Below are 27,727 nucleotides of genomic sequence, written 5' to 3'. Positions count from 1 at the left end.
AAAATAGGGGTCTTTTCTAAAACTGAACAAAACATGCATTAGAGAAAAATAAAAGGCTTTCTAGTGAGCGGATTTTTTTCATTTATGTTGAAAATGCAGATTCCCTTCTTAACTAAGACATGTTTCTGTAACCCCACAAGTGACTGTGACACTTCTGAATGGCCACATTCCCTGGTTTTTAGTCCCCTGTCTGACCTTGAGCTGACTGCTTTGTCCCCAGGACCCTAAGATCCCCTCTTGGAATACGATAAACTGTTATTTTCTCCAAAATTGTTTTCTGGTGCTTCAGCTTTTTGTTAATTAATAGTATACAGTCTAAGGAATTTCTCCTACCCTCAGTTTTCTGCCTTTCCCACGTCCATCTCCAGGAGAGGAGGCGAGGAGGCCCCGGTGACCAGGGTGACCGAACCCTTTGGAGGGCAGCTCCGGAGCCTGAAAGAGTCTTTATGAATCAGAAACTGAAACTGCGCCTGGTACGCTGACGAAAGTGAACAACCGAGTTAGTCAAGTCTGAAACTCCTGCAGGAGCGGATTTTTGGCATGTGGCCTCGTATCACTTACAAATAAGCTGAGTAAAGCCTGTCACCTAAATAACTCTTATACTTGGTCATTCTTTGGTCCTGAATGGCAAAGATCCTGTTTGAAATATTTCCCGTTATAGCGATAACAGCAACCCTTAGAACTAGTGTGTGTGGGGGAGCTATTCTACCGAGCCCCCCCTGGGGCTCTGGGGCAGACGCCGTTGTGAAGTCTGGCGGTTTCGGGTGCCGCGCTCGCCCCCACCGGGTTCTGTTCAGCAGCTGGGCCTGGGTGTGTCGCGGGCGGCCCCAGAGGCCCCGGTCCAGGCGAGCCGCAGGGCCGCACCTCGGAGAGAACACTTGTCACCCGCCGTCCCCGGGCGTCGCAGGAGGCCGCAGGAAGCCCGGGAAGGGCGGAGAGAAGGAACTGGCGCGGGCGGCGGTGACTCAGCCGGGCGCGCGGGGGCGGGCGCGCGCGAGGGGTGGTGAGTTAGCGCGCTGGGTCGGGCGGCGGCGACAGTAGCGGCGGCGCTGGGCCCGGCGGGGTTAAGTGGGCGGTGCCAGGGGCGCCCCGCCTCCCGCCCGGGCCGGCCCCCGGGAGGCCACGGCGCTGGGCGGTATTTATAGCGGCTGCGCCAGCCGCCCCGCGTTTCTCCCGCTGGCCCCGGCCGCGGCCTACTGTCGTTGCGCGCGTTATTGTCCCGCGTCCCGCCAGGAAGGCGCCATGGAGCGTCCGGCTCCCCTGGCCGTGCTGCCCTTCTCGGACCCCGCGCACGCGCTGAGTCTGCTTCGCGGCCTGAGCCAGCTCCGCGCCGAGCGCAAGTTCCTGGACGTGACCCTGGAGGCGGCGGGCGGGCGCGACTTTCCGGCGCACCGGGCCGTGCTGGCGGCTGCCAGCCCCTACTTCCGCGCCATGTTCGCCGGACAGTTGCGCGAGAGCCGGGCAGAGCGGGTGCGCCTGCACGGCGTGCCACCGGACATGCTGCAGCTGCTGCTCGACTTCAGCTACACGGGCCGCGTGGCCGTGAGCGGAGACAACGCCGAGCCGCTGCTGCGTGCCGCCGACCTGCTGCAGTTCCCGGCGGTGAAGGAGGCGTGCGGCGCCTTCCTGCAGCAGCAGCTGGACCTGGCCAACTGCCTGGACATGCAGGACTTCGCGGAGGCTTTCAGCTGCACGGGGCTGGCGAACGCGGCGCAGCGCTTCATCCTCCGCCACGTGGGCGAGTTGGGCGCGGAGCAGCTGGAGCGGCTGCCGCTGGCGCGCCTGCTGCGCTACCTGCGCGACGATGGGTTGTGCGTGCCCAAGGAGGAGGCCGCCTACCAGCTGGCGCTGCGCTGGGTGCGCGCCGACCCGCCTCGCCGCGCCGCGCACTGGCCGCAGCTGCTGGAGGCCGTGCGCCTTCCCTTCGTGCGCCGCTTTTACCTGCTGGCGCACGTCGAGGCCGAGCCGCTGGTGGCGCGCTGCCCGCCCTGCCTGCGATTGCTGCGCGAGGCGCGTGACTTCCAGGCGGCTCGCTACGATCGCCACGACCGTGGGCCCTGCCCCCGCATGCGTCCGCGCCCTTCCACCGGCCTTGCGGAGATCCTCGTGCTCGTGGGTGGCTGCGACCAGGACTGCGACGAATTGGTCACTGTCGACTGCTACAACCCGCAGACGGGCCAGTGGCGCTACCTGGCCGAGTTCCCGGACCACCTGGGCGGGGGCTACAGCATCGTGGCGCTTGGCAACGACATCTACGTGACGGGTGAGTGGGCTGGTCAGGTGAACTCTGGGCGGGCCGACAGCGCAGGTAGGGGTCTCTGGGGCCTCATGCGCCCCTGCGGGCGTGTGTTTTGTTACCGAGACTCCACAGAGAACCTGGAGCCCGGGCGCCGCACCTGAGTGCAGACAGCCACTTCCCCTTCCCGTTCTGTTCGAGCTGGCCAGTGGGTGCGGATCAGCGGTCAGTACTTTCGACTTAGAAGAAGAGCCCCTTGTGTGAGCGGGGACAAACAGCTGCTTGTGGGTTTCTTTCCCGCGCTGTACTGCGGGGCCTTCCTGGGTAGCCCACTCTTTTCCCTAGAGGTGCCACTCCCAGCCCCACCCCCATTCCCCCACCAATTGGGTTGGAAATACTGGGGCATTCACCCTGCACAATGGGTGCTTTCTTTTCATTTCTAAAGAATCCAGGGCCAGGCCTGGGGCTGACGCCCTGTGACACATCCATTCTCCCCTCCCTGGGGTTTTCTCCCAGCTAAGCTACCAAGGCCTCTTGATGCCTGCATTTTGTCATCTGGTGACTAGGTTCCGTTGGGCTTGCACCTGAGCTTTGAGCTGTGGGTCACGTGGTTTTTAGGCTTCTCAGCTCCGCGACTGTAAACACAGTCACATGCTAGGAGGTATTCTTCCAGTTACTTGGCTCATACCAGAAAACACTGCCGAGTCATGCTGGGCGGGTCCCAGCCCGCCCCAATTCTGGGCTTCTCCCACATTTTTTATTAAGGATAAGTGCTGGCTCAAACTGGAGGCTACCTCCTTCTGTGGGGTGAGGAGGGGCGGGCTCTGTGACGGCTATATAAGGAAAGAAGCCGACTCAGTGTGCATTTGGGCCCTTCCAAAGGCTGTGGTCAGGTGGTGAGACTCAGGGCTGGGCCCCAGCTTGGCACTTGGCGGAGAAAGCCAGCTCTGAGACCTGCTCCAGTGTTCCCCACGGGGTTCTGAGCTGGCATGTGGGAGGCATCCCGTCCTGAGAACTCGCTCCACTCCGTGGCCACAGCTGCTTTGGCCTGCAGTTCCAGATCCAGCCTCTGCTGACATCTCCGAGAATCGGCCCCTTTGCAGTGTGACGTTGACCCTGTGTTTTTTGGGAACCATCCCCCCACTTCCCAAAGTCTGGTCAGGGAACTCCCTCCCCAAACTGGTCAGACTGGCCTCAATTTTGCACACCCTTCCATAAATGTCTCAGCCGAGCAGCTAATCCTTTGGGTTTAGACAGGTGGCTGGGTCATTCCAAACAGTTGCCTGTTGGGAATTTCAAGGGCCAGAGAAAGAGGCCTCAGCTGCCTTAGACACTGTTCTCCCGCCAGGGGAAGAAGGCCTGCAGAGCAGACTGTACCCAACTTATTTTCTCCCTTTAAAAAGCTCAGGGCCACAAGAGGGATAGAATGTCATGTGTCTTCTGCCTGTGGCGCCAGCCTTGGGGTGGGGGGTAGGGAATGCAACTGCTGGCATTCTGGGGTCTCTTCATGCTGTGCTAATTTGGAGTCCTGGATAGACTAGTTTAATTCATGATTACAGTCAGCACAGTTGGGCTTTGATTGTTTTTTCCCTTCTTTTTTTGAAATAACAGAAAAGTATTCATACAGGGGTGGGCAGAAGTAGGTTTATAGGAGTGAGTACACGAAATAGTTTATTTTCTTGTATTATTATTATTGTTGTATTCGAAAGTAGATACAACTGTAAACCTGTTTTAGCCACACTCTGTATTTGTATAGCTGGATGAGGTCTTCCAGACAGAACATATTGAGAACTTGCACCGACATCAAGAACAGGAGCCTAGAAGTCTACTCGGTGCATTGCTTTCTGTGTCGGGTCTCTTGCTTGCTGCGGGAACTAGGTTGCTTCTCAGCTCTTCCTGGCTCAGCCTTGGTTAGGGGGCAGCCAGGATGTCTAGAATTTGGTGGACAAGGCCCTGTGCATCCCACTCTCATTCTTTGTGTCCCCGGGAGAACAGACTGAGACCTGATGCCTGATGCTTCAGCTGGACCTGGTCTAGTTGAGGTGTATGTGGGGTCCAGACTGAGGTTACTGTTAACTTAGAATTGCAGCCCCAGGGCCTTTGCTCAGCCCATAGAGATTTAGCAGTGTTTTCATGATATGAAGCTTGGCCATCCGAGGATGAACCATGGTCAGCATCTGCATTGACATAGCTCCAGCATGGAGCCTCCCTGGCCTGGGCATGGGTGAGAGAGGATTTGTATTTACATTAAAGGCCAGGGAGGATCATTTCTCCCCTGCTGACACCCTCTAGGAAGTTCAGGGAGGTGTCAGGGTGGGGTGTGACTCACCCCCAGCTGGTATGGACTGACACTTCTGCTTTCTCTGTTCCGGCAGGTGGGTCTGACGGTTCCAGGCTGTACGACTGCGTGTGGAGGTACAACTCGAGTGTGAATGAGTGGACGGAAGTGGCACCCATGCTGAAGGCCCGCGAGTACCACAGCTCCTCCGTGCTGGACGGGCTGCTGTACGTGGTGGCCTCGGACAGCACAGAGCGCTACGACCACACCACCGACTCCTGGGAGGCCCTGCAGCCCATGACTTACCCCATGGACAACTGTTCCACCACGGCCTGCCGCGGCAGGCTTTACGCCATCGGCTCCCTGGCCGGCAAGGAGACCATGGTGATGCAGTGCTACCACCCGGACACGGACCTCTGGTCGTTGGTGGACTGTGGCCAGCTCCCACCCTGGTCCTTTGCCCCCAAGACAGTGACTCTGAATGGACTCATGTATTTCATTAGGTGAGTCCCCAGGGGCCACGGCCACCACACGGTCTTTCTTACCAGGCCCTGTGCTAAGCGCATTGTCCCTGTTCTCCCCATCACACATATGAGGAGACTGAGGCCAGGCTGGGTCTTTGACCTGAAGCCTCTGTTCTGCTGTGTCTTAGAGTGGTTTCTGTGGGCCTCTTGGTTTTCTTTCTTTTTCTTTTTCTTTTTTTTGTGTGACAGAGACAGAGAGAGGGACCGATAGGGACAGACAGACAGGAAGAGAGAGAGAGATGAGAAGCAACACTTCTTTGATGTGGCTCCTTAGTTGTTCATTGATTGCTTTCTCATATGTGCCTTGACCTGGGGGGGGGGGGGGCTGTAGCAAACCTTGCTCAAACCAGAGACCTTGGGTCCAAGCTGGTGAGCCTTGCTCAAACCAGATGAGGCCGCGCTCAAGCTGGCGACCTCAGAGTTTTGTACCCGAGTCTTCCGTGTCCACTGCGCCACTGCCTGGTCAGGCCTCTTGGTTTTCTTAATCAAGGGATCCCAAGTGTGATGGAGTGAGGTCCTTTCAGAGAACTTTCCTAGATGCAAAACAAAAAGTGTGTATTTGGCTGGACTTCAGCCTAGAGGACCCACTAAGGGCCTGGCTGTTTGCACGTGGCCTTTGTTGAAAAGGAACCTGTCTTACCTAAGAGGGATTCTGAATCTTAAAGAGACCAAAGGAGAGCTTTTTGGACACTCGAGTCTTCGGAGGAGGTGTGGCTTTGACCGAGGGGCCCTTTGCTCACCCAGCAGAGTGTCCACCGCTCTCAGTTAGTTAGGGGCCTGCCGCCCAGGTACAAGAGGCCAGGAAGCTGGGTCAGCCCCACCCCGCCTGTTCAAAGCAGCACCTGTGTGTTCGTGGGTTCTGTCCATTCCCTTCCCGCCTGGCCTGGCACGGCACGGGGAGGGCCTTTGACTTGTCGAATGAATGCTGTTGTCCAAGGGTCCCACAGCCTCTCTGGACCAGGGAGTGAGCTGGTACTGAGCAGGCCCAGGAGCTACTTGTGGACTGATGACACTAGTCAGCACATGTTGGGGTCCTGGACTCTCTGAGCCTGTGTTGCCTGCTTCCTGGACATTTTCATGGTCAGCTTTCATGACTGGCATGATAAGATGGACACCACTGTCACTCCTGTTTTGTGGATGGCAAAACAAGCTTAGGCGGGTAAGGGACTTACAGCCTTTAAGTGCTGTCCCTGTCCCGGCAGGTGGGTCTGACGGTTCCAGGCTGTCCGACTGCATGTGGAGGTACAACTCGAGTGTGAATGAGTGGACGGAGGTGGCGCCCATGCTGAAGGCCCGCGTTTACCACAGCTCCTCCGTGCTGGACGGGCCGCTGTACGTGGTGGTTTGAACAAAGGACCTCCAAACCAGGTCCCTTTAGTGGTGTCACTATATCGTAGTCTCCCTGGGCCAGGCTGTGGCCCTGGCAGCATGGAGTGGAGATGGGTAGCTGCTAGGTCACCGTGCATCCGCAGGTCTTGATGACTAGTCAGCCCAATGGGCCAGGGCCCCCGCTGGCTGTCTGGGGGTGTTATACACCTGCTGCTCCCCGCCCTGGCGCAGGAGGGAAGGGGTACACACGGTGCTCCCCTCTGTCTCCTTTCGGTCTGGCTTCGCATTGGGAGCTTCCTAATGAATTCGCTTCTGGGCATCCTATCTGCCCCCACCCCCCAGCCACCTGAGCTGCCCTTCCTTCTCCTGCAAGAGTTCAAGGCTCCTTCCCAGGCTTTCTGCTGAGCACATTCACCACGTGGTGCCCTTGCCCGCAAGTGGCTAAGGGGCCAGGCATCCTCACCATATGCCAGGAATCAGCCAGCCCCCGGTCCTGTTACCAACATCATCTGACCCTTCACCCAGCTCCCTCCCCCCTAAGTCACGGTAAACTTCTTCGCGGAGGGGGCAGGGACAGCTATAAATACAACTTATCCAAGTGCCAGCCCCTCGCAGGAGGTCCAGGCTGAGTGCCTTTGAGAATGTCTTCCTGGCCTGTGGCCCTAGAGCAAGGTGTGCCCAAGGGCCTGCCTGCCTTCCGTCCTCAGGAATGTAGTCATCACTTGTCATTACTAAACTTCTTCACACAGAAGTGTAAGAGTCAGGGGAAGGAAGTGTTAGGGTGTTCCCAGCACTGCTGTTAGCCTTTGTCAGGGTTTATCTAAGCTACGGGGTGCTGGGAACAGGGAAAAATGGGCTCAGCTCTCTCTCTCTCCGTCTCCCAGCCCGGCTCTCTGGAAAGGCTCTCGGGAAAGACTCTCTGGAAAGTCCACCACATGCTTGCCATGTGGTGACGGTGACGATCGGGGGCCTGGCCCGGCCTCTCCTGAGTGCAGGCAACACCCGGGTCTGATGCGATTGGATGTTTGTTTCAGAGCTACCCTGTTTGTGCCCTTTGGTGCTCCCAAGCTGTATAACCCCCTGCTCGGAACGCCACCGATGGGGCACCTCCTGGTGGAAAGGTGTCCTTCCAGGGAGGCAGCCAGCACTGTGTAGGTCACTTCCCATCTCTGCGCCTGTCCCGGGCTGGGAGCAGTGCCTGGCTGCGCCCTCCTCCCCCAGCCGTGTCCACCTTGGCCCTCATTTAAGGTGGCTCCTTGACTGGGGGCCTTGGTCCTGTCTGGCTGCATCTTGTACATCTCTGCTTGGAGTGGGCAGTCCACTGAGTTCCACTATTAATCATCAGTATATGGGCCACAAAGTAAGAATGGCTTTTACACTTTGAAGTAATTTGAGGGGGAAAAAAAAATCAAAGCAAGAGGACCTTTTTTTGACATGGAAAGCTATATGAAATCCAGATTTCTGCAATCCATAAATAAGGTTGTATTGGGATGCAGCCAGCCCCCTTTGTTTACGGATTCGTGTTGGGGGAATTTCATCAGGGCCTAAAATATTTGTTCTGTGGTCTTCCTGCAATCATTCTCTTTTGGGGAGGGAGGGTCTTCGCTTTTCAAGAGTGTGACTTGGAGCCGTTTTTTTTTTGTTGTTGTTTTTTAAGTGAGAGGAAGGGAGATAGTGAGACAGACTCCTGCGTGGGCACCGGGATCCACCCGGCAACCCCCGTCTGGGGCTGACGCTCGAATCAACTGAGCTATCCTCAGTGCCTGGGCTGACAAAAACCAATCGAGTCACTGGCTGAGGGAAGGGAAGAGGGAGAGAATGGGGAGACGGAGGGACAGAAAGTCAGGTGGTCACTTCTTTTGTGTACCCTGACTGGGAGTCGAACCCGGGATGTACATACACTGGGGCGATGCTCTATCCACTGAGCCACCGGCCACAGCCAACTTGGAACCTTTTATTGCAGGGCTCAGGGGCGTATCAAACAAGGTCAACCCCATAGGGAGGCACGGCATGGGGGCATCTTCCTATAGCTGTGGTTACCTTGCTGGGCACTGAGGACACAGCAGGGAATGGGATAGGAGTAGGGGGTGACAGTGGAGGCTCGGTCCGGGGCACGTGGGGGTACGGGTAGGATGAAGGTGCCTGGCCTGGACCCCTCGGCCATGGAAGGCTGTCCTGCTGAAGAGGAGGCACAGGTCCAAACAAGTCCAAATCAGAAGGATGGGGAGAGTTGGGTGGGAAGAATCCTGATGAGTTCAGGATCTGAAGCCAGTGGGCTGCAGTGAGGTGGAGGGGTCAGCGTGTTGGTGTTGGGTGGTGGGGAAAGGTTTCAGTTCCTGAGGGTATATGATCTTGGGGTTTAGGAAGCAAGGCTGGGTTCTAGCCTTGGAACCTAGGCCAGGGATTCCTGGGTTCCAAGGTGTGGGGCCTGAAATCAGGGAAGGGTCTCACTGGCCAGTGGGCTGTCAGATGGCACCAAAGAAGTCCCCAAAGGCGAGGGGACTTGGAGGGACCTCTTCTCCAGTCCTTCACACTCAAGGCTACCCTCCTTGTTCTAACCCCCACTCCCGTTCCCTCCACAGGGATGACTCTGCCGAGGTGGACGTGTATAACCCCACGAAGAATGAATGGGACAAGATCCCGTCTATGAATCAGGTAAATTTGCCTGCATTGGAAGCACAGGCTGCCATGAGGCAGGGAGCATACTGGGGAAGAGGGATACCAATTGCAGAGGCCCTGGAGCAAGGTGTGGCTGGTGTGTTCCTAGAATAAGCCCTCAGCCCAGTGCGGCTGGTCCAGAGGGAGCAAGTGGACAGCAGAGGAGACAAGGCCAGACAGGAGGTCTTTGGGGCTGACCTTGGCTATGTACTTTTTGAGTGCCTGCCGTGCGCTCAGAACAGGACACCCACTCTGGTGCCGTTGCCGGATCGGGGTCTCAGCTTCTCGCTGAGTGTTGGGAAAAGGGGTGTGGAGCCTGATCGTTGACAGAGAGCCAGGAAGCCCGGGCCGCCTCTGGGCACATAATCGCTCTCCGAAGTCCCAGATGTGTCTCAGTCCAGCTGCATCTTTTCTGTCTCCCTTAGTGTCCACACCCTCTGGGTGGCAGTTGTCACAATTGACAACATCACAGTGTAACATCTTTATGCTTAAGGAATGTAACTTTAAGCTACATATTACAAATGAGCTACATATTACACTCCTCGCAGGACTAAGAAAGATGGGGTAGTCCAGAGCCCAGTCTTTGGGTCAAGTCCCAGCTCTGTGACCGTCAGTCACACGAGGCTCAGTTTGTCCATCAGGAAGGTGGGAACAGTCGCACCTGCCTTAGAGGGCCAGTGCCGCCCACATTGAGACTCAGTGCCTCTGTAGCCCCTGACCACCAGAGGGATTGGGCGTGGAGCCCATTTTCCTAGGTGGGGTGTCAGGAGGGTTCAGGCCGGCCCTCTCAAGGGTCCCAAGCACCATCCCATGGAGAAGGGGCTGTGGGAGCTCTTGCCACTCCCTGGTTGCTGGCCTCCACTCACCTGTCCCCCTTGGCCCACAGGTGCACGTCGGGGGCAGCCTGGCTGTCCTTGGAGGGAAGCTCTACGTCTCAGGGGGGTACGACAATACATTTGAACTCTCGGACGTGTTGGAGGCCTATGACCCTGAGACGCGGGCGTGGAGTGTGGTGGGGCGGCTCCCGGAGCCCACCTTCTGGCATGGCAGCGTCAGCATCTTCCGCCAGTTCATGCCCCAGACGCCCTCGGGTGGGCGTGGTTTCGAGCTGGACAGTAGCACCAGTGACATGGACGTGGGCCAGCCCCGGCCGCCACAAAACCCCCATGAGCTGCACTAACCCCGGCCTGGCCCAGGGAGGGCCTCGGTGCAGGTAGCCCAGCACCCAGGGGGCGGCGACCCCTTCCTTCACACCCAAGGCCAGGTTGGGTTCAGCAGGTAAAACACGGGCTCTGAGGCTGCTGAGCGAGCCTCAGGCTCTGACTCCTGGACCGTTCTCTGCACCGAGAACTGGAGTTCTCCACTGCTGGCGCCAAAGCCAGTTGCGAATGGCCCTCCCGTGGTCCGGGAAGAGCTGCCTCCCTACCGGCGTGTGCCTCTGGCTCCAAGAGGTCAACCTCCCCCCCTTGGGTCCCCCTCTCCCCTACCAACCTCCTCCCACCACCTGCATCTACTGGCTCCCACCTCGGGCGCGGAGGGCACTTCTGGGGCATGAGTGGAGAGGAACGAGTCCCGTGCGAGTCTGAGAATGGCCTAGGCCTGCCTTCCTGCAGGCTCTGGTCTGGGAACACTGGGAATCAGGCCAACGATGGCTGCCACGGAGTCCCGTACTCCACAGCCAGTGCTGACATCTCAGCAGGCCCTCGCCCCAGAGGAAGGGGGTTGCACACCCCAACACTCCTCACCGTGGTGGGCCTCCATCAGGTGAGCTCAGACTCGGTGCAGGGCAGTGGGACTGGTGTGGCCTTAAAGGACGCCTGGCAGGACCTCCGGCGTGTTGCTGTCTCCGGTGGACCTGGGTTGAGGCAGATGTTGGGTGTGTCTGTCCACCCAGCCCACCAGCTGCTTTGTTAGTGTGGCCGTTGGCTGACCACCCCTTCTTACCCCGCTCCCCAGCTCAGAGACCTCTCTAGGTTTATCCCCAATACGAGGAGGGTGCAAGGTCACAGCTCCTCACTGGGAGGCCCTGGGCGCTTGTCTTCGAAGACCAGCCAGGAAGACAGCTGCAGATGGCCTTACTCTTGCCAGCCTATGGTCAAGAATCCTGCCATTTCTAAAGCCAGCCCTGGGCACTGTGGCTTCGTGGTTGGTTGCAAGATTTGAAACGGGGCAGTCGGAATCAGGGTCCAGTTTAATTTGTGATCTTATAGTGCCTCTGGGGATACTTTGCAAGGCTGGGGTCCTGTGGGCTCCAGGATAGGGGGTCAGTTGCGGGAGCCCTGCAGCTTGGGAACCTGTTTTCTCTGGGAGTGTGAGCAATTCTGTGGACTGGGTGATCTTACTGCTCAAGGTCCCTAGCGTAACTTTGTCTTTCTTCAAGAGAGGGGTGGTGCACTTTCCTCTTAGATTAATTCAAAGTAAAAGTTCACTGAGAGGCCCTTCCCAGTGAACTAACGTGGAGGTGTGTCCTCACCTGGAGAAGAATGTGTTAGCAATCTCACTTCACAAATGCCACTTAAAACCCTTTTGTTGGCCAGGTGGCCGTGGTTCTGGGGCGGAAGCCTTGTGGCCTTCAGGGTCGCCGGGTGGGCCATCCTGTGTGTGGTGTCATTGCTTCGAGTTAAGACACGGTGCTCTGGACACGCAGCTGGAGCAGCCACAGCTCACAGCCAGCCCTGCCCGTCCTTTTGGTCATCTCTTACCTGGTCACTCATGTACCCATTGTGCACCAGGCACTGTTGAAGGGCAGGTGAGGGTTGGCCATGTAACAGGCTCCTGGGGGCCTTGGGAAGGGCCTCACCCAGCAGAGGTGGCAGTGCTGTGGCCTCTTATTCAGCCAGGTGCCTGCCTGGCAGGCCTTTCCCACCCGGGTTGTCCGGTTCCTTTGCAGGTAGAGGCTGCCTGGGCATGGTGGCTTGTGACCTGTTAGTGGCAGATGGACAGGCAGCAAGCAGGGCTGGGCTACACGGGATTGACTGAGTCCTGATCATACTCCAGGCACCGAGCTCAGTGCCAGAGAGACTGTGCCCTGCTCAGTGTGAACACATGTCACACAGACTGATGTGGTAGCTGTGGTGACAGGTCATCCAGGGCGTCCCAGAGAAAGGAGGAACCCAGGGCCGGCCTCAGGCTCATGCAGCCTTTGGCTGTGTCCACACAGGGCCCGAGGGCAGCCCGAGAGGCTGTGACATTTTATGGAGGTGGACATGCACTATGGTCATAGGAACTCCGCCCTCCTTCCGGACAGGCGCTGCCGTGGTCCTGTCAAGGTCAGGGATTTTCCCTGGGCCGTGAGCTTTCAGAGGAAGCTTTATTGTTGAGACAGGGCTGCAAAGGCTTGTTCTTAGAAAACCAGTCTTTTTCTGACCTGTGTGTAAAAGCTTCTTCATGGCAGGAGGCCCAGTGTCCTGAGTTCCTGATCTTTCTCTCAGTCCTTCACGGTGACTGGCCACCTCAGGACCAACCACTCCGCTGTGGGGCAGTGGCCCAGATGATGGTTGGTTTGATGTCAGCCATTGAAGGAGGGAGGAGAATTGGGTTTGCAATGGGTCTCCACCACCCAGACTGTCTTTAGTTTAAAAGACAAGGATGGGAAAGGGAGGGGACCTAGGCTGGGTCTGAGCAACCTCGACAACAAGTGAGTCCCTCCAGACTCCAGCTGGGGGTCCAGGATCAGGGCCACCCCTTCAGAAATGTCTGCTCTTGCCCTTGGGGCGTCGCCTGGCATGGGTTTTTGGCCGTGCAGCCCCCAGCACTTACCGATGTCGATGTCTGGACACTTGACTGGGAGATAGCGGCTGGGCCGAGCAAGGGTGGGCTGTGTGTGTGTGTGGCGGGGTGCACACACTGTTACCATCACCAGTCTTACAAGTTAAGTTATGAGAATTCAGTGATAGTATTTAATACTGATCTGTGCCGTATTCTGTATTTATGACTTCGGAGACCTCCTCCCCTGGTGCCCAGCACCAGGTCCGACCCGAGAGGATGGGTTAGGTTTGCATATTTATTTGTCTGTTCTATTGGCTTATGTGTCCAGAATTCTGTAATGTTTTAAGACGCCTTTGGTCTGTACTTTTTGAAATAAAAATATTTCCTATACCTTGGGCGTCACTGTCATGGTCCCGCCTGCCGTCTTGTCTTGGAAACTTGGGGCTGTCAGCATCCCCAGGGCAGGGCGGGGTGGAGTACGCCTGGGGCTCCTGTGCTGCTCCTGCTGCAGAGCATTCCGGGCCCTCTCCGGTCCTGAGCACTAGAACGTATTGAAGAGGAGGCCCAGCCTGCGTTGTGAGGGACACGGGAGGTTGGGTCCATGCTTCACCTGCTGCTCCAAAGCTGCTTTCAGCCTCCCGGACTCCACCTTTGGTTTGTATTTCTTTCCACTTTTTTTTAATTGAATTTATTGGGGTGTGACTGCACCTGTTGGCACGCCGCCCCCTGCCTCATACCCCCAGGCCCTCCTGAGAGTGTCGTCCTGATCTTGACTCTGCATGGATGTGCCTCAGACATAGGCTGGGGATGGGGGAACCCTTCAACCAAAGGCCTAGTGGGTCCCCAGGGCCATGCAGCTTAGCAAAGGCTCCTCACACCGCTGGCCTGTCTGAAACCCAAAAGAGGCTCCCCGGCAGTCAAAGAGTAGATGGTTAGATGGGTTCTGGGTCTAGAATAGAAGGTGGCATCCCTCGAACTCTAGGGGGAACTTGACACAGCATGGGGCTGCTGTTTCAGAACGCCCCCTGGGAGGGGACTCCACTCTGGCTGCACTTGGGCTCTTGGGGTCACGACCATCACCACTGTGTCCAAAATCTGAGCTGCAGCATGCCCCTCTGGGTGGGCAGCTGTGAACTGGCATTCTGACACCCTTCCCAAAGTGCTTCGGGTCCATGGCAGAAGTCACTGACTCCCAGGGCAAGGTCATGAGGCCTGCGGGTTTGGCCTGTTGGCATTCTGGCTGTGGCACCTGCAGGAAAGTTCAGCAGGGAGCCACCTGGGAGTGGGTCTGGGTGGTGTGCTAGCTCGCGGTGGGCCTCTGCCACAGTGGGCACACACTCAATCTCCTTGTGTGATGTGCATACCAATTCCATGAAAAGATGAGCAAACGAAGCAGTTAGAAACTTGCCCTGGGTCACACACAGCTAAAAATGAGTGGAGAAGGAAGTTGGACGCAACCTGCCTCCTCCAACACCAATGACAAATGGCACCCCACCCCACCGTTTCACGATGGGCCCGGCATTGCCTGTGCTTCAGGCCTCCTGGACAAGCTGTCCAAGCTGCGCCCTCTGGAGGGGAAGGTCCTGTCTGTGGGCCCATCTGTGTAGCCAGCCCGGGTCTAGACCTTGCTCAGCCATGAGCCCAACTGCTCAGGCCCCCGGCTGTGCTTGACCACACACTAGGCAGGAGTCTGGAGCCTTGAGGCCGCCTGGGGCTCTGGCTGACTCCATGGGCTCCATCAGGAATCCTGCCCCCACGAGCTGGGAGCTCACAGCTGGGAAACAGGAATGTCACAGCTGGATCGGGCCTCACCCCGTCTTAAAACGGAATGATTGAGGGGTAGGAGATGCCTGTCCTGGGTCCGATGGCCCCAGAACTACTGCCAGGTGTCGCCCAGCTGAGGTCCAGTGAGGTGGGAGGTGGCTAGGCTCAGATGCAGGACTATCAGCCTGGGAGCCACCTCTTGGAAGTGGAGGAGGTGGGAAAGCACCGTGCCCTGGAGAGACCTGGGGACTGACCGCTTGGTGGGCTGAAACAATTGAGTCCAAAGCTATGTGGTTTATTGGGGGCCGGAGGGGGGGCTATGTGTCACAGTCCTCAGGAATGGCGTCCGTGATGAGGAGCGAGGGCTCCATGACGCCCGGGCCCGGGAAGCCCTCCTCTGCACACATTCTCTGGGCGGGGAGCGGGGTGGCCAGGCCACCCTGGGCCAGGGACTCCACGATGACCTCGGCCGAGCCCACCTCCAGCTCAGCAGGCGGCTGGAGCGCCACCACCACCACTTTCTCGTCCTCGATGACCAGGTTCCGGAGCTTCCGCTGCCGCGGGTTGTAGTTATCCACACGGTCGTGGATCTCCATGTGCCTGCGCAGGTGAGCCTAGGGGGCGGTGGGACAGGGCTCAGGGCTGGGCTGGAGGGGCTGGGGGGCAGGAGGAGGTGACCCACGCCTACCTGCCGGGTGAACTTGTAGCCACACTCGGTGCACTCGAACTTCCTCATACCCTTGTGCCGCCGGACGTGCACACGCAGCTGCTCCACCGCTGCAGGGGGGAAGGCCCCCAGCAGGACAAGCATTAGGAAAGGCAGGAAACGGGGAAATGGTGGCATCCTGCCCTGAGCCGAGTGTCCTCTGGGTTTTCAACTGCTGCTTGGGGGCCCTGCCAGACCACAGTGCCCCCCCCCCCCCGGTCACTACTGCACAGGACAGTGGGGAGCTTCCACCTCCTCGGCTTGAGTCAAAGCAGGTAACCACGGGGAACAGGAGAGAACCACAGGCCCAGGAGGAGCATGGAAAAGCCAAGGCTCCCCCCCGCCTCTCCTGGTGCAGACTCTCCAACTCTGGTGACAAAAAATGGAGATGGGCTAGCCCTCTCCCCCACGCAGAGCCTACAGGAAAGGAGGAGCAGTGAGGGCCTCTGAAAGCCCAGGTACCTTTGAAGGTCTTCCCACAGATCTGGCAGAAGTGGGGGCGGCCCTCCTGGTGGCGGCTGGCCACATGCCTCAGCAGGGGCCCCTTCTCAGTGAAGCGCTGCTCGCAGAACTCACAGCTGAAGGGCCTCTCTCCTGTGTGGGTGCGATTGTGCTTGTCCAGGCTGGCTGTGGGGACACAAGGGGTCAGCCTCTGGCCTCGCCCCTGGGTCGGAAAGGGACAGCCAGGGTCAGGACAGGCCTGCCTCACCTTGGGTGCGGAAGGTCTTGCCACAGAGATGACACTGGAAAGGCTTCTCGCCTGTGTGTGTGCGCAGGTGCATGTTGAGATTGGCCTTCTGTGTGAAGGCGTGGCTGCAGAACTCACAGACATACGGCCTCTCGTTCCTGTCGGGGCAAGGGACGGGCAGAGACCATCACCGAGGGAGGGCGCCCCTTTGCTCCTCTGCAGCTGGGAGCCCTCCTGGCCTAACCCACAGACGGCCAGGCCAAAGCTAGCCTGCTTGAGCCACCGGACAGGCCTAGGCCGCATGGAGCCGCCTGGAGCAAGGAGGGCTGGGGCAGCAGCATCAGGAAAGGGGCACCAACTCCAGCTCGGAGCCGCAGGAAACTGAAATCTTCCCAGGGTATAGAGGTCTGTCTTAGCCTGGCATCCCCGCCCCCAGCCTCTCTCCCTGGCACACTCACTCATCCCTCTGATGCCCCTGCACTCAGGGAGGTGGGCACTCTGTCCCGTGTGAGCTTGGCAACCTCTGCCTTCCAAGCCCACTCCCTGGCCCACCGCCAGCACAGGGCCAAGCCCTGGGGAGAGGCGAGCCTGCCCCACCTGTGCTTGGCTTTGATGTGCATCTGCAGGCCGTTCCGGCTTGAGGCCCGATGCCCACACTCCTCGCACACAAACAGCTTCTCCCCACGGTGCTTGAAAGCCTCGTGCAGCTGCAGTTCCGTCCGGGACAGGAAGCACTTGGCACAGGTGGGACACTGCAGGGCAGAGGGGACCGGGCAGAGGGGGCAGGGCCAGGGTGAGGGCAGGGAAGGGCAGCTCTGGGAGGCCCACACACGCCACCGGGACACCATGCATGGCAGAAACCCCACAACCACCCTTCTGGAGCAGCTAGTCCCAGTGTCAGAGCACACCAGCCCCACCCCAGGCATGGGCTGGCACTTACGGCGTGGGGCTTGGGGGCTCCGTGCAGCTTGATCATGTGACTCTGCAAGTCCTTCTTCTGCATGAACTGCTGGGAGCAGGAGGAGCACTGGAAAACAGGCCCACGGGCGCCTGAGGCAGTCTGCACCGCACGCCAGCCGGCCCGCAATGGGGGACCAGGGGACAGGGCCAGCCCGAGAGGCTGGGAGCTCCTGGGCCTGGGCAAAGGGTGCACTGGGAAGGCCCCCATGTCATACCCACAGGGATGCTGAGCCTGCCATCCATGGAGAAAGCAGGGCTCAGCCTGGAAGTGGGGGCCCTGCGTGGGTAGGGAAGGCTGGCTCCTTGAAGCTGGTGAGGGGGGCGCCTGACACCACCCCACACAAAGAGCTCAGTGGGAGGGACCTGGGGTGCCCCATGGCCTGTGGACAGGCCGAGTCTGACCTTGTAGGGCATCTCCCCTGTGTGGGACACCATGTGCACCCGCAGCTCCATCCTCCGGCGGAAGGTCTCCTGACACACGGAGCATGTGAAGACCTGGCAGTGTGAGGGGCAAGCAGGGCCGGCATCAGGGGAGGCCTCTGCCCACGACGGCGGCCTCTGCCCGGGCTTCCACTTGCTGCCGGGAGGAGTCTGCCCGAGGAGGGGGCCGCTGGGGTGGGAGAGGGCAACACGTAACCTGCCTGCCCTGGCCCTGACGCTGCAAACCCACCACACCAGGCCCTTCTCGGGCTGGCAGGCTGGGGGCAGAGCCCAGCGGCCTTCCCAACAGCAGCCCCTGCCCCTGGCAAACAGGCCTTGAGGAAGACAAGGCCAGTTTCCACCAGCCCTACAACGCGGGCCAGCCAGAGGGTAAAAGGGATGGCCAGGTGGCCTTTCCCAAAAGGCACCCCCCAACCAAGGTGCCCCTTCTCCAAAGCCTGGGGCCTGGCAGGCAAACCCAAAATGCCTCCTAGGCTGTGCCTTCCACTCTCAGGACCTGAGTCCCCAAGGCCCTATAATACCGGGAGCCAACTTTATGGCATTCGAGGACCCTGTAGCTCTGGAGTTAACTATCCCATCTACGTCTCCTGAGGGCCCCACCCGAGGGCAGAAACACAAAGGCTAGCAAGCCCCTGCCCACAGGACCTGGGCCAACCCAAAAGTACCTGTTCTGAGCGGTTCATACAATTCCGGGCTTCGTGTTCCAGGAGGTTCTCTTTCCGAAAGTAACACTTCCCACATTTGGGACACTCGAAGGGCTTCTCCCCAGTGTGCTTCCTGCCAGGAGAAGCCACGGGGGGAATGGGGGTTGAGCGGCTACCCCATCCTCACCCAATGCCTCCTCTGGCTCCTGGCTGGCTTACCACATGCCTGCTGAGCTGGCAGGGGGCGGGGGAGCCTCCTCCTGCCCTGACCCCGGCCCCTGCCCCTGGCCAGCCCCGGCCCCTGCTCATCCCTGCCCCAGCTCCAGGCCCAAGAGGCTTGCCCAACTCTTTGAAGGCAGAAATAACCCCCAGATCCAGCCTCACTGGGGAACACACTCATCCTGCCTGGAACATCTGTGGGCTCCGCCTTCAAAACTTGTCAGAGCTGCCCACTTCACCTCTCCCCGACGAACCCCCAGTGTGGCCACATCAGTCCAGGCTGCTGCCTGAGCCTCCTACCTGTCTGGCTCCACGCTTGCCTCCCAATAGCTGTCAATTTCAGCTCAGTCCCACCCCCAGCCCCTGTCCCGGCTCCTCTCTCAGAACACAGAGGGACCCATAAACATGTCATCACCACTTTGCTCAGAACCCTCCAATGCCTCCCATTCCCACCTGAGGAAAGGCCTGAGGAAAGGCTGGCACATCCCTGCCTCACTCCAGTCCCTCCACCGTACTGCCCACCAGCCTGCCAGCTCACCCCCACCCCCACCCCCACCCGAGCCCGGCCCTGACTCCCCTCTCAGCCCAGGCACCCCCGCCCCAGCCATCCACTTGGAGAACTCCCTGCCTGACCTGTCCCTGAACTCCCCAGCCCTTGGCGCCGCTGTCCTTTTTCTTTCCTGCGACACTTCCCACCTTCCATCTCTGCACAGTGACTTGTCTGACAGATGGCAGTCTGCACTGCCCCACTGGAAGGCAAGGTCCCCAAGGCCTCTTTGTTTTGTTCATTAACATCTCCCAAGCACGTCTCCGAAGCACCCAGTGCAGCGCTGTCAGCTACTGGCAGACAGCCATGAAGTGAGTGAACTAAATGAGCCAACCCAGGAGCCCACGAGGCGCCCGGAGCTCTTTAAACCTGCCAGTGGCTAGACGCTTCTCTCATCCTCTGCCACCCATCGTGATGATCTCCAGTGGCTGTAACCCCCTCCCAGTTCTCGGGGCTAGTCCAGCAGTCTGCAGCCCAAGGTGGGGATGGAGCTGTACCTACACCTGAGTCTTTCAATGGGGATTGACCATGCAGATGTGTGTCACCCCAGGGTGCCTCCCCACAGGGCCTTTCCCAAAGCAAGGAGAGGCAGGTTCCCCTCCTCCCAGCTCCAATTCCAGTCAGTCGCCAGTGCCTTCCCACAGGATCACACTGAGACAATGCGTGTGGCCCAACTTGGCAAGAAATCACATCACGGTGGAGCAGGGATGTCTTGGACTAGGGAGTGGCAGGACTGGCTGGCATGTCATCTAGCTGCTGTCTCTGGAGCCCTGGCAGGAACTCCGGAGCAGCGCCCTCCAAGAGAGCTCTCTGCAGCAATGAAAACGCTCTGTGCCTGTGCAATCCGACTTGGCAGCCAGGGACACACGGCTGCTAAGCATTTGAAATGTGGCTAGTGTGTCTGAATTTATTTGATTGTAATTACTTTTAAGTTGCAATAGTTTCATGTGGCACTTGGTTTCCTTATCGGACACTACAGCTTTAGACAAAGGGTCTTTTATGCTCCACTGACACCCTGAGGCTGACATGTCCCCAGAAACACAAGCAGCACCAACTCTAAAGATTAACATCTTGGCCCAACGCCCACAGTCAGGCTTCAGAAAAACCTAAGGTGGGGCCTGGGCCACAGGCCTCTCTCAACCCCTTGGCAGAAGCTGCCAGAGGTCAAGGTCCACGGCGGGTGGAACCTGGTGACAAGATGTCCACAAACCCACTCTAACCAGAGGGCCCAGAGTAGGAGGGGACAAAGGGATCCAACCCAAGGCTAGGTTCTCACTCCCTGACCATCAGAGACATGCCCACACCAGGCACTACATGGGTCTGAGATGGAGCCCCTGGCACTACATGGCCCAGAAGCGGGAAGCGCAGAACCCCTCCCCCACCACGGGAATGGCAGGCAGGGAAAGCAAACAGAAAAACAGAACGTTTACCTGTTGTGGACTTTTAGGTAATATTTGCTGAGAAACCTTTTGTGACATGTGGGGCATTCAACCGGCACCGCTGTACCCTTTCTGCTCCCAGGGGGCTCGGCTGCTAGGGCGCCCGTGCTCAGCACTGGCCCGTCAGCACAGGGGTTTCTAAGGACATCTGACTTCCTCCTGGTCAGCACAGTCTCCGTCTCAGAACCACAGCCGCCACCCCTGTCGTCCTCAACTTGAACCACCACTTCCCACTACAGAGGAGGCAGCAGGAGGGGACACCGTCACCAAGTTGATCAACAGGGCTTCTGGGGTGCATCTACAGGACGGCCAGTTCCACCCAGTCCCCTCCCAAGGCCCAACCCAGGCACATCCCCATGTGAATCCCTCTGTGACTGTTCCCTTCCAGATTGCAAGACAGACAGCATCAGAATCTCGCATTCAGAGGGCTGTGGCTCTATCTGTGGGGAACTGGAAGTGTGGCTGGATTTCACTACCCTAGGGAAACACCTGTAACCCGGATGCTGCGCACCCCTCCCCAAGAAGCTGGCAGCCACGGACAGCTTCAAGACTTGGACAAAAGTCAGCCCGAGGCTGCAGGACAGAGCCACCTTCCTATGTTTAGCAAAGGCTTATTTCAAACCTGTGTAACAGAGATTCTACCTTGGGGTCCCGCTTATGCCAGCAAAGTGCCAGTTTCTTCCCCCAATGCCTCCCTCCCCATGTCCAGCACCCTGGGCACAGTACCTCGTTACTCCTGCCCTGTAGCTCGGTGCCTTCGGCCTCAAAGGGCCGTGGGGGCGCTTCGCGATCCTCAGGCTCCTTGTCCTCTAGGGGACAGAGTTTCAGGGCCTGCTTGAGCTTCCCACGCAGGAAGGAGGTGCTCTCATTCTGAGCAGGCAGACCAAGCTGGGGCCGCTGAGGGCTGTGACTGCCGCTGAGCTCCTGATCCCCGGGACCTGACCCATAGTCCTTGCAACTTCCTCTTCCTCCAAGCCTGCCAGCTCCTTGAGGTGGCTGTTCACATCCCGGGGGACAGGTTTCCCCAGCCCACTCTGGCCACTCGGTGCCTGTCCCCCTGGGGTTTTGGGCTTGAAGCTCTGGCACAGCTCCACAGCCTCCGGCACTCGCAGCTCCCTGGCGGCCAGGAGCACTTGATCCCGGTTCCCAGACGTGAGGGCGAGGTGACCGGTGTAGAAAAAGTCCAACAAGAGACCAAAAATCTCAGCGAAGCCAGCAGGGAGGACAACACTGCCCCCTGAGCCATCCCCATAGAGACTCTGGAAGAAGTGGCTGCAGCAGGCAAGGACACTCCAGTGCGCCTTGAACACCAGGCCTCCCACGTCCAGGGTGGCGTCGCAGTACTGGCCCTTCTCTCTCTGCTTGTTGAGCTCCTGCAGAACCCTCACACTGTGCTGGATGAAGGAACCGTCCATGGTCTGCCTGGAGGGGAGGAAGGCAGGAGTGACACCCCTGGCCAGCCCCACCCAGGGGTGAAACAGAAAGCGGTCGGGTTGGAGAACAGGAAAGGGGGAGGTGGCCTTGGCTCAAATACTCACGTGGACCAAAACGAGGGCTCAGATGAAGATTACGCTGTGTGTGCTGAGACTGGAACAGACTGAAAGCCTCTCTGGGGGTGGGGGTCAGGTGAGCAGCCCACATTAGGGTTGGCCAGACAGTGAGTGGGTGGCGGCGAAGCAAGGGAACTAGGTAGGGGGAAGAGGCATGGCTTGCCAGGAGACAGAACAGGGTCGTCAAGGGGCGCTGCTGGGAGGAATCAAAGTTTGGGGAAGGAGGCAGGGGATTAGCACGCACTGATCGGCCTGTCACAGCCAGAGTGCCCGTGGCAGGTAGGGGTGGGGGTGGGGTCAGCGGCTGCGTACAGGTGAGCGAAGCCCACGCCGCGCCCACACGTCCCGAGCGGCCGGGCGGAAGGCGCCAGCGGTCATACTCCGTCAGCGCTCACAGCAGCCCGCAGCCCTTCCCTCTCTTGCCCGCGCCCCGACCTGCTCACCCGGGCCGGTTCTCCCTGCACCAGCCCCACTGGTCCCAAACAGTATCCGCTTACAACCCGGCGGACCAACTGCTGAGGCCCTATATGCCCCACGGACCGTACGGAGACGCGGACGTTACCGCCGCCGGACGTGACGTCAGAGTGCGCCCGCAGGGGCGGAACGCTTTCCAGGCGCAGGACCTTAGCGCCATATTTGGGGGCGGGTCCAAGAAAAACAGGCCAATGGTACATCAAGGGGCGGGGCCACACCCAGTTCTTTCGGCATTGGGCCCGCCTTCCACAGTTGCCTAGCAACGCCAATCTGGACACCTGGTCTTAGTTCGGCTCTGGCAGAGTTTCCAGGTTCTGAGTGCTTTGGCCCGCTAGGGCGCTTTTAAGCTTGAAAAGGCAGCGTCCCGCTCTAGCCCGGACCGTAAGCGCAACCAAGACGCACCTGTCACCTCTTTATTGGTAGCCCAGACTAGACTCTTATATGTGCTCACATTTCCTAAGCCAACGAGGAAGAGCCAAGAGGTCCTTAGGGAGGGCCTTACCTTCGTAGCTCTGCTCACAGGCCAGTGAGACTGGGATCAATGTGAGCAGCGAGCCCCAAAGAAGTGGCATTTGCATCTCTCCCCCCAGCACTTGCTAGTAAGCAAATCCACCTTCCTGACTGCCGCTTTTTGTTTTCTCTGAACTGACCCTCTGAGGACAGAGAGAGATGCATTCTCTGGTCAGCAGGGATAATAAAAGAAAAGAATGTGGCCCCTGGAGTCCAGCTCTGAGCTGAGCCTTACCTACCTCCATTTCTTTCTTTCTGCTATTGACCTTACATCTCTGGGTGGAATATGCTGGGGTTTTTTGTGTTTTTGTTTTGTTACTTCAGACATGCCTAGTATCTGCATTCGGGTCAGATTGTTCAAGATACTAGCTTTCTTTGGCATGGACAACAGAGAGATAGCATGGAAAGGTACCATGAGAACATAGCTACCTCCATTTGGATAAAGAGGTTAAAGTTAGGATAATATTGCATCTGTAGGAGCTGGGTTGGGAGCTGTCTAATAAAGGGCAAAGTTGGCCTGAGGTTGTTGTGGTTGTTTCTTTCTGCTTGATCAGAATTGTCTGGCGGCAGATAACCTCCACGTTGCACCTACCCGGTTGCAAAGTGACCGGAACCCTCCTGCCTCTGGGGTCAGGTGTGCACACATGTTGTGTCAGGGAGGTCCTTTCAGCTGTTTTACAGACCCGAGGAGTGCCAGGTTGTTTGCCCATTTATTTGATCTCTTACCCTATTGTTCAGGAAGGTCCTGGCTTCCCAGAGTACACACCTGAAGCAACAGTGGTAGAAACCCGCAATTGCTCTCTGGTACCCTTCAAGACAGTCACTGGAGCGCACAGACATAAGCACTTGCAAAAAGCCATAGGTGTTCTAGAACTGCACGGAGTGGCCCAAGTCAAGGGACACTCACAGGTGGAACTAAAAACAGAATCTGTGTACCTGCCCTCCTGACTCACTCCCAGGGCAGAGCCCCTGGCTGTGTGAACCAACAGCAACCAGGCCTCTGTCTGGTAGCCTGTGGAGCTGCTCTGGCAGGGCTGAGTAGAGCCGTATGGCCTGGTACCTGGGAGCCCCTCCTGCCCACGCCTCTAACAAAGGACCCTGGTTCCAAGGCTAAAAATGGCTGGGCCAAGATTCAGAGAAGAAAGACCTAAGAGAAAGGATCAGCCCTCTAGTTGTTGGCTTTTGTCCCCTACCCCCAGCAATTAGAATGGCCAACGAGTAGCCACCGTGCTTCCCTCAAGAAAGTACCCTGAGCCTGACCAGGCAGTGGCACAGTGGACAGAGCATCAGACTGGGATGCAGAGGATCCAGGTTCAAGACCCCGAGGTCACCAGCTTGAGCGCGGGCTCATCTGGCTTGAGCAAAGCTCATCAGCTTGGACCCAAGGTCGCTGGCTTGAGCAAGGGGTTACTCGGTCTGCTGAAGGCCCACAGTCAAGGCACATATGAGAAAGCAATCAATGAACAACTAAGGTGTCGCAACGAAAAACTGATGATTGATGCTTCTCATCTCTCTCTGTTCCTATCTGTCTGTCCCTATCTATCCCTCTCTCTAACTCTCTGTCTGTCTCTGTAAAAAAAAAAAAAAGAAAGAAAAAAAGAAAGTATCCCGATAGGCTGTGCAGGGACCAGGCGGCCTTATCTGCCAGGGATAGACTCAACCTCTGGGACAGGGGCCAGAGACACAGCAGCCCAGGACCCCGTGGAAGCCATGGGCCACGGTGTAGAGCCCCAAACACAGAGCTCCTAGAGAACACTCAGAGCATGGGCACCTTCTGCGCCCTGAAAGCCCAGCAGTCTGCAGAGCTGGTGCTGCTGTACCAGAAGTCCCTGGCACATGGCCCGGGGACCCCGTTGTCTGTCCAGGCATCGGCCTTTTCAAACTCCTGCAGGCCAGAGACACACCTCTGTGGGATCGCCACACTCAGCGCAGTACTGGTGCCCCTGACCCCAGGCACCCTGCTGATGTGTGTGGAGATGGCCCAGTTTTCTGAGGCAGTCCCTACCTTGGCAATCAGGGTGGCCAGCAACACAGACTTGGAGAACACCCTGGCCGGCTGCCTACTAGAGGAAATGACCATGACAGTGGTTCTTGCTCAGGTCAGGAGGAGGGTCGTGTTCTGCATCCTCTCATCATCTGGCCAAGCAGAGGAGGGCACGGTTACTCCTCCTACAGACAGCTAGGGGTACAGGTGCTGGAGGACTAGGCCACCCAGAAGGGCACCTACATTGCCCTAGCTGTCTGTAGGCAGAGTAACCACCCGTCAACAAGATACAGACCCACCCGAACCTCTGTAGCAGCAGCACCGTGATCTCCACCTGGCGCTTGTCCCCGGGAATGGTGCACATAGAGAGGGTTACTGCCCCTTCCCACCCATCATTTCACTGTAGGCCTTATAGTTGGTCTGCAGGGATTCAGTTCAGTGAGTTCTGTGGCATCAGACTTGACTGAGGGCACCCTTAGTGCCCTGTGCTGTGGGGACACAGGATGGAGACAGGTCCCAACCCTGGTTTTCTGTTTGTTTGTTTGTTTTGTTTTGTTTTATTTTTGTATTTTTCTGAAGCTGGAAACGGGGAGGCAGTCAGACAGACTCCCGCATGCGCCCGACTGGGATCCAACCGGCATGCCCTCCAGGGGGTGATGCTCCGCCCATCTGGGGCATTGCTCTGTTGCAACCAGAGCCATTCTAGCACCTGAGGCAGAGGCCATGGAGCCATCCTCAGCGCCCGGGCCAACTTTGCTCCAATGGAGCCTCTGTTTCGGGAGGGGAAGAGAGAGACAGAGAGGAAGGAGAGGGGGAGGGGTGGAGAAGCAGATGGGCGCTTTTTCTGTGTGCCCTGGCCGGGAATCGAACCCAGGACTCCTGCACGCCAGGCCAATGCTCTACCACTGAGCCAGCTGGCCAGGGCCCCAACCCTGGTTCTTAAGGACAGTACTACTCAACATAGGAGGCTGACGAATTATATATAAAAAAGGGGCAGGGCTCAGAGGAAGCTCCTGTGACAAGAACGGTACTCTGCTTGGTGGACGGAGGGGAAAGGTCATGAATGCAAACTAGAGGGAACAACACCAGCACGCAGCAAGTGAAATGGGGTGGTATGTTCGGGACCTTGCAGGGACTTCCACTCGGCTGGCTGGAGGTCAGATGCTGGGAAGGAGAGCTTGAGCAGGTGTGTGTGGTTCAGGCAGGGGCCTCAGCTATCATCCTGGGAGCCTCTAGGGCAGGCGTCCCCAAACTACGGCCCACGGGCCGCAATGCGGCCCCCTGAGGCCATTTATCCAGCCCCCACTGCACTTCTGGAAGGGGCACCTCTTTCATTGGTGGTCAGTGAGAGGACCACTGTATTTGGCAGCCCTCCAATGGTCTGAGGGACAGTGAACTGGCCCCCTGTGTAAAAAGTTTGGAGACCCCTGCTCTAGGGTTTGGACAGCGACGTGGTATGTTCAGACTTGTGTTTAGGAATGTACAGTATCTCTGGTTCCAGTGAGAAACATGTTAGAAAAGGCTCCAGACCAGAGTCAGGGAGAACCCCTAGGAGGCTGATGGAATCATCTAGAAGAGAGAGGATGGTGGTCTGATGAAAGCTGTGGGAATGATCATGGAGAAAAGGCGATGAACCTGGCACTTAGAAGGTGAAAGCAGAGGAGGTGGTGACCGGTAAACACGGGAACAGAAGTTTCAAAGAAGAACGGGTCTGCCCGTGAGTGCTGGGGTAGGGAGACCTGGAAGCAGCCCTTAGAGGCGAAGCAACACTGAGGCAGAGGTCCCCAGGGGCAGGGACCACCTCTGTGTTGTGACTAAGGAGCAGTAACCACCCACGAGATCAGGGCCAGACCACCTACCTGCCCCAGCCCACACTGGACTCGCCAGAAGGGGAGACGGGCAAACTGTGGGGGCTCTTGCTCACCAGGGGCACCAGGATGGGGCTCAGCAGGGGTGCATTGGCAGCAGCATGGTAGGTGGGCATGGTCCCAATCACCGCCACAGCTGTGGGGAATGGTGGGAAAGGTTTCCCTGGGGCTCTCTGTGGTGTGTTCCCAGCGGGGAGAGCCTGGGCAGAATGGGTACATGTTGGCCGACTTTGAGCACACATTGTGCAGCTTGTACCCAGAGTGGCACTGGACAGCAGGGCTGTGGAGTCCTTTATCTCCTCCATGCCAAACCGCACAGCCCGGAGGAAGTGCTAACTAAGGCTGCTGAAGCAGTTGGGCCTGTAGGGAAAGCCTAGCCAAGGAGTGGGAAGAATCCCAGGTATGGGGGGTAGAAAGGGACCTCTGAAGTTATCTGTCCAGTGCCCTTCCACCACGACCTCAACACATGGCTCTGTACCATACCCACAGTTCTATTAACAGGACTTCAGAGAGGTGAGGACAACCTGGAGAAATGCATGTACCATGTCCCCCCAGAAAGGCATAGTAACACTGAGAGGCTCACAGAGTCCTGTAGCAGAGAAACCTGGTGTATTCTCCAGCGTTCTTCAGAGAAAGAGAACCAATGGGATGTGTGCAGGGTGGGGCAAAAGTTTGTTGACAATAGGCCTTGGCTGGTTGGCTCAGTGGTAGAGCTTCGGCCTGGCGTGCGGGAGTCCCGGGTTCAATTCCTGGCCAGGGCACACAGGAGAGGCGCCCATCTGCTTCTCCACCCCTCCCCCTCTCCTTCCTCTCTGTCTCTCTCTTCCCCTCCCGCAGCCAAGGCTCCACTGGAGCAAAGTTGGCCCGGGCACTGAGTTTGGCTCTGTGGCCTCTGCCTCAGGCGCTGGAGTGGCTCTGGTTGCAACAGAGCGATGCTCCAGATGGGCAGAGCATCGCCCCCTGGTGGGCGTGCCGGGTGGATCCTGGTGGGGCGCATGTGGGAGTCTGACTGCCTCCCCCGTTTCCAACTTCAGAAAAATACAAAAAAAAAAAAAAAGTTTGTTGATAGTTATGAGTCCGTGAAACAGTTTATTCCTATATTATTATTTATTAATCAGTGTATTATTTCCCATATGAACAATTCATAAGCATACTTTTGCTCGAGCCTGTACACAGAGGCTTATCTTATGGAATTGGCCC

General features: G+C 58.0%; 3 protein-coding genes across 3 annotated transcripts in view; 1 reads left to right on the top strand and 2 right to left on the bottom strand.

The window, feature by feature from the left end:
• Positions 1 to 1,130: 1,130 nt before the first annotated feature.
• Positions 1,131 to 13,123, top strand: KLHL21 (kelch like family member 21). Its single transcript, XM_066374917.1, has 4 exons — positions 1,131 to 2,263; positions 4,612 to 5,017; positions 8,950 to 9,022; positions 9,912 to 13,123. Exons 1-4 carry the CDS (start codon positions 1,243 to 1,245, stop codon positions 10,203 to 10,205), a joined length of 1,794 nt encoding a protein of 597 aa, XP_066231014.1. The 5' UTR covers positions 1,131 to 1,242; the 3' UTR covers positions 10,206 to 13,123.
• A 1,653-nt stretch (positions 13,124 to 14,776) lies between these two features.
• ZBTB48 (zinc finger and BTB domain containing 48) lies at positions 14,777 to 22,279 on the bottom strand. The gene is given in 13 exon segments (XM_066374916.1): positions 14,777 to 15,111; positions 15,186 to 15,274; positions 15,666 to 15,830; positions 15,913 to 16,049; positions 16,489 to 16,643; positions 16,832 to 16,918; positions 17,254 to 17,346; positions 17,958 to 18,069; positions 20,133 to 20,374; positions 20,868 to 21,073; positions 21,076 to 21,563; positions 21,680 to 21,884; positions 22,127 to 22,279. Coding segments are annotated over 11 exon segments (2,064 nt in total). The 5' UTR covers positions 21,557 to 21,563; positions 21,680 to 21,884; positions 22,127 to 22,279; the 3' UTR covers positions 14,777 to 14,814.
• The window catches only part of TAS1R1 (taste 1 receptor member 1), a 9,444-nt gene continuing 3,782 nt past the window's right edge, over positions 22,066 to 27,727 (bottom strand). The window contains 9 exon segments of the mRNA XM_066372621.1: positions 22,066 to 22,314; positions 23,402 to 23,520; positions 24,304 to 24,420; positions 24,611 to 24,844; positions 24,879 to 25,034; positions 26,535 to 26,672; positions 26,675 to 26,740; positions 26,743 to 26,787; positions 26,790 to 26,859. Of these exon segments, the coding sequence (XP_066228718.1) occupies positions 22,066 to 22,314; positions 23,402 to 23,520; positions 24,304 to 24,420; positions 24,611 to 24,844; positions 24,879 to 25,034; positions 26,535 to 26,672; positions 26,675 to 26,740; positions 26,743 to 26,787; positions 26,790 to 26,859 (1,194 nt within the window).

Source organism: Saccopteryx leptura, chromosome 3 (genome assembly GCF_036850995.1).
Source record: "Saccopteryx leptura isolate mSacLep1 chromosome 3, mSacLep1_pri_phased_curated, whole genome shotgun sequence".
Lineage (NCBI taxonomy): Eukaryota > Metazoa > Chordata > Mammalia > Chiroptera > Emballonuridae > Saccopteryx > Saccopteryx leptura.
The sequence above is the reverse complement of the archived record's forward strand: the minus strand, read 5'-3'. Positions and strand labels throughout refer to the sequence as shown.